Here is a 5,083-nt window from a genome sequence, read left to right on the forward strand (position 1 = left end):
TAAGGAAGAAATTCTTTCCAGTGAGGGTGGTGAAACCCTGGCAGGGGTTGCCCCGAGAGGGGGTGGAGGCCCCATCCCTGGGACCATTCCAGGCCAGGTTGGCCGGGGCTGTGAGCAACCTGATGTGGTTCAAGGTGTCCCTGCTCCTGCAGGGGGGTTGGGCTGGGTGACCTCTAGGGTTCCCTTCCCACCCAAACCATTCTATGATTCTATGATCTTTATATTAAGCATAAGGTCATCAGTGAGATAAAAAAAAAAAAGTGAAAATTAGCCAGTGTCAGCTGGGTGAGTGACATCCAGCTTCAAAACTTGCATTAGGTGAAAAAAAAAAAAAAAAGCGCCGTGTGCGTGGTCTCTTAATTTTAATCCTAAACCAGCGCCCACATAAAGAGCAAGCTGACCGATAACATAACAAAGTGAGGCTGGTGGAAGAACTAAGGCTTTGTTTTAAACCTTCTTCTTTTTCAGTTCCTTCCACTACAAATGTTTTCCATCTGCAAAGTTTTGAAACCATTTTGACGCTTTGCTGGGCCCTTTCCTGAAATAGGGTCAAAATATTTCCTGTCATAGACGCCAGTGAAAAGCGAAGGTTTTGGCTAATTGGGTGCTGACCTCACCAAAAAGCCACCCATTTGGTATTTCTAGGCTTAATTACCGCAGTTTACGTGCGACTTGATCCCCACGCAGTGTTGAAACTCATTCAGACCTTGCAGCGCTGGCATCAGGCGGGCGCTTTGCAATGAGAAAATACCCCAGCGCTGCCCCCGTCCCGGGGAGCTGCAGCGGGTGGCCTGGATTCGCAGCATTTACCTGTCAGCAAGCTAAACCCGATCCGGTACTTGCAGGAGCATTACTGGGCTGTGTTAGTGGTTTATTTCTCTCTCTCCTCCAGCAGATCCCTACGTTAAGGTGAATGTTTATTACGGAAGAAAGCGCATAGCAAAAAAGAAGACTCACGTGAAGAAGTGCACTTTGAATCCCGTCTTCAACGAATCCTTCATTTACGATATCCCCGTCGATCTCCTTCCTGACATCAGCATTGAATTTCTAGTTATTGATTTCGACCGTACCACAAAAAACGAAGTGGTGGGACGGCTGATTTTGGGAGCGCACAGCATCACGGCAGGTGGCGTGGAACACTGGCGAGAGGTGTGTGAGAACCCTAGGAAGCCAGTTGCCAAATGGCACAGCCTGAGCGAATACTAGCAGAGGTTGCGGCAGCGACAGCCGACTCGTAGAACAGACTTAAACCTTGTTTTAGCTGTAGAACTAAACTTTCGTAAGAAGCAGCAGCTGATTGGTTCTCTAGTGATGTGATTTTGCAGGGCACTAAAATTCTAAAGAGCATTAAGTGGGAAAAAAAAAAAAAAAAAAGATACCACAACTATATATAACAGTGTAATCACGCTATTGCATGCCTAATACAAACTGAGATTAGTATAACTACCGCTATCAAGTTGCAGATTTTAATACAATTATCTGTCACTATGGAAGTTGTGTTTGTGCCGAACTGTCTTTGCTGGTATTCACCACGATTGGCCTGTCTTTATTAGGCTTCTCCCAAAGTTTCTGAATTCTGCTGTTGAACCTCTAGTTTCTTGTTAGTTTGCCTGCCCGCTGGTTCTTGCGGTTCTGTTCTTTGCTGGTTTGGGATTACCGGCCGCAGTTCCATCTAAAGGCGGTTTAGAATTCTGCACTAGCGCAAACGGAAAAATACAGGGGAAAATGGCACTTTCCTTCCGAGAAGAAATAATTCTGTTGTCGGGTACTGAAACGCTTGCCAGTGCGATGTGCTTGGGGAGCTGTAAGGTCACGCCGTCGAATTCAAACACCCACACGTCGGCCACGTTGCTTTTGCCACGTGGTAGTAAGCGCAGGCGTGATCTCCCGAACCGTCAGAGCTGGGGAAGCTCCGCTCCATTTCATTTCATTTCCTTTCACCCAGTCTGTGCGGGAAGGGCCCGTGGAGAAAACCCCAAACTGCCGCGTCACGTCAGGAAACTCTTGCTGATTCTTTTAAACCTTAAACGTGCGATTCTACGCGATTGCTAAGCTCTGTTACAGTAGCATTAACATATCTGAGATAGGAAAAGATCTTGGGGGGAGAGGTTTTAAGTGAAAAGCTTACAAAGCTTCTCGTCAGTCGCACTTGAGTCAGTTTGCATCGTGGACAATCTCGCAGTCACCTGAAAGCCAGCTCTCAAAACAGGAGCAAACACAGGGCAAAGCCTCTCACTGCGAAACGCGCCAAGCGCTTCGAGAAGTTTAATTTGCAGGGTTTCAAGGCAGCTTGAGTTAGTTTTTAACTTGCGAATGACTTCTGCGACTTAGGATGTGCTTCCCGTCGCCTCTGAAGCGTAGAAGTGTTACTCGAGGAGCGTGAGCTGCAGCGTTTCAGGCTATGAACCCTGAACAGTCGTTAGTTTTGAACAGAAGTTCACGGAGTAAAGTTCCACAAACAGAAGCAAAGTTTGGAAGCGGCTGCACTCGCTCTCAGGGTAACACGCGGGCCTACGGACTGGTTTTGTACAAGACAGTAGCATCCTGGCAAGTCACTCAATTTGGCTTTTTATTCCATTCGAACCAGGACAGGATGATAACGGGCAGCAAATACCAGATTGTAGACACTGTTGGTAAACTGAGCAGGCGTACTTACACCAGGCTGTAGAAACTCAAGTTATTGCTGAACTCTCCAATGGAAATTGAAAGCAGAACTGAGCTTGCAGAGGGGCAAGACCGCGGATTTTCAGCAAACGTTGAGTTGCTTCCAGGCAGCCAGTCTGTTCCCTGTCCTGCAGAATGTAAATAATGTTTTATAATTTTAAAAAATTTAAGATCATTTAACGACTTACAGGACTTGACTGCTGAATTTTAGAGCCCCGTGGGAAAAATGATCCTTTCCACCGTCGTACTCGTGGAAGTCGAATAATTGAGCAAGTCTTACTCTGTTTCCTCTCCAGCCACCACGTAAAGCAGCAGCTGCTGGGAGGGCTCTTCGCGCGAACAGTCAGCACTTTGTTAGTCGGCGATACTTTGGCATCTCCTCCTTAGAAATTATTTTTGAAAAGCTGAGTTTTCTCACTCAGAGCTAGTTACCCATTCAGCCTCCCTTCCAGGCAGTGTCCTTTTAGCAACAGAAGTCGCATTGAAGCTGGAGCTCGCTATTTCTCAGCCTTGTGTGGCAGACAGAAGCGTGGACGTCCGTTCCTGCTGTATTGATCCCGATTACGAGGTTTCTGCCCGAGGTTATCATAGATTTTATCTTTGTCTTAAATGCTTTCGAGCTCCTGCTCCATTAGTGGCCAACAGCCACAAACCAGAGAACGAGTTCTCCCTTGGAAGTCGGTGTAGATCTATTTCCATCCTACTTTTTGCACTAAGCAATTGCATTGCTGATGTTTAGCAACTGTCACAACCTTGCCTTGCAACACGCTTTCCAACACCATGCCAGCCATCTTAACCGGTCGTATTAACAACAACGAAAGAGTTCCCTTCCCCCCCCTCCCCCTTCGGTGTGAAAAGCATGTGTAAGCTTAGACCATCTCCTTAAGATTCCTTTAGTTGAAAAGGAAAGATGAACTTCTTGTCCAGGAAACACGCTCAGGGTAAATAGACTTCGGCTACGGGCGGATAGGAGTAGCTCCAACACTCTTCTGGAACAAAAGGAAACTGAAGATGTGCAGATATATATTTTTTAAAACGTAAGAGAGACAGTAAGCGACAGCAGACTCACTGTAAAATCTCCCAGGTGTGGTTATTCTTTACCTTGTGTCTTCTATTGTAAAATTAACTTGGACAGTTACAACTTTGTGTGGAAAAAAAAAAAAAAAAAAGGCAAAAAACCTAACTCGACATGTGTGAAACTGCATAATGCTGTAAGCTAATGGACATGATGTAACGCTACCTTGTATGTTGAATTTGTTAACGCACATTGAGTGTGCAAATAAAAATTAAATCACTTTAGCTGCTGACTGTGCCGTGTTTGAGCGTAGGCAACGCGTACGTGACCGTACTCGATACTTTCAGTTTGCCCCCAACAAGGTGCATTTCGGCTGTTCGCAGGAACACCACACACAACATAAATCTCAAAGGGACAGAACAGAACCCTGGCAAATTAAGGATTTGCTGACTTAAACATGAGCACATACAAAACCTCCCAGGACTGCACAGCCTGGTACATGGGTGTAGTTTGGCACAAATGGGTATTTATGAGCCAAGTTGAATCAAAGTGAAAAAAGACGACATTCGATGGGCAGAAAAAGAAGGGATTTGACCCTAATGTGTATAATTTAGAGTCGTGCCTGGATTTCTGCTCACAACTGAATTCTCCGGGAACGCTTTTGTCCATCTTGCTCTGTGCAAGATGCAACAGCCTCTCCTAAAGTACAGCGATCCGGCTTCTGGGATTTGTTTTTCTGCAGCTCCCCGTCCGCGCTACACAGGACAATATCGCTGGGCACAAAGCCGCCCCTTTAGAAAACGCCAAATAGCACCGAGCCGCGAGCTGCGTTTCCCCAGCAACGCGGGCCACAGCAAGCACTTCAATGCCGCACTTCCACAGCTTCCCACGCAGCACAGGACTGATCCCCAGAGGCGTTTTAGGTGTCTCCATGCTCAAAACGAACTTCATGTGAGCTTCAGCTCCCATCTTCAAGGAACCTGATGGTTTCAGCCCAAGCTTTACAGATCAATTGCCCAACGTCCCAGGAAAAGGGACGCGGCCAGGGCTGCAGCTCTCCGTGCACAATTCTGCACCAGAGGCGAGGGTGTCTCGAGCTTTCCTGCCTTCCCCACCCGAGCATAAAGCGCGTTCGGGAGCACCCCTGCGCTCCTTCCCTAATACAAATACACCACAGTTAACGTTAAAACCCAACTCTCTCCACTCCAGACAAAGACAAAATCAACAAACTGCAGCGGATGCTGTTCCCAGTGCCGGGCTCACCAGTGCCGTTCTCAGCTACTTCAGCAACACCGAGGAAGGAGTCGCTGAAGCACTCAAGAACTTTAATTAGCTTGACTGGACTCCTGCTCTGCTGATTCAGTCCCGCCACATCGCTCACCAGCGGCAGGTGCTGAAGGGGCC

General features: G+C 47.3%; 1 protein-coding gene across 1 annotated transcript in view; it reads left to right on the forward strand.

The window, feature by feature from the left end:
- The window catches only part of SYT11 (synaptotagmin 11), a 10,295-nt gene extending 8,906 nt beyond the window's left edge, over positions 1 to 1,389 (forward strand). The window contains exon 5 of the mRNA XM_035903946.1: positions 896 to 1,389. Coding sequence (XP_035759839.1) covers positions 896 to 1,206 — 311 coding nt within the window. The 3' untranslated portion in view covers positions 1,207 to 1,389. The remainder of the gene's footprint in view (positions 1 to 895) is intronic.
- The last annotated feature ends 3,694 nt before the right edge of the window (positions 1,390 to 5,083 follow it).

Source organism: Egretta garzetta, unplaced genomic scaffold (genome assembly GCF_000687185.1).
Source record: "Egretta garzetta isolate BGI_Z169 unplaced genomic scaffold, ASM68718v1 scaffold141, whole genome shotgun sequence".
Taxonomy (NCBI): Eukaryota; Metazoa; Chordata; class Aves; order Pelecaniformes; family Ardeidae; genus Egretta; species Egretta garzetta.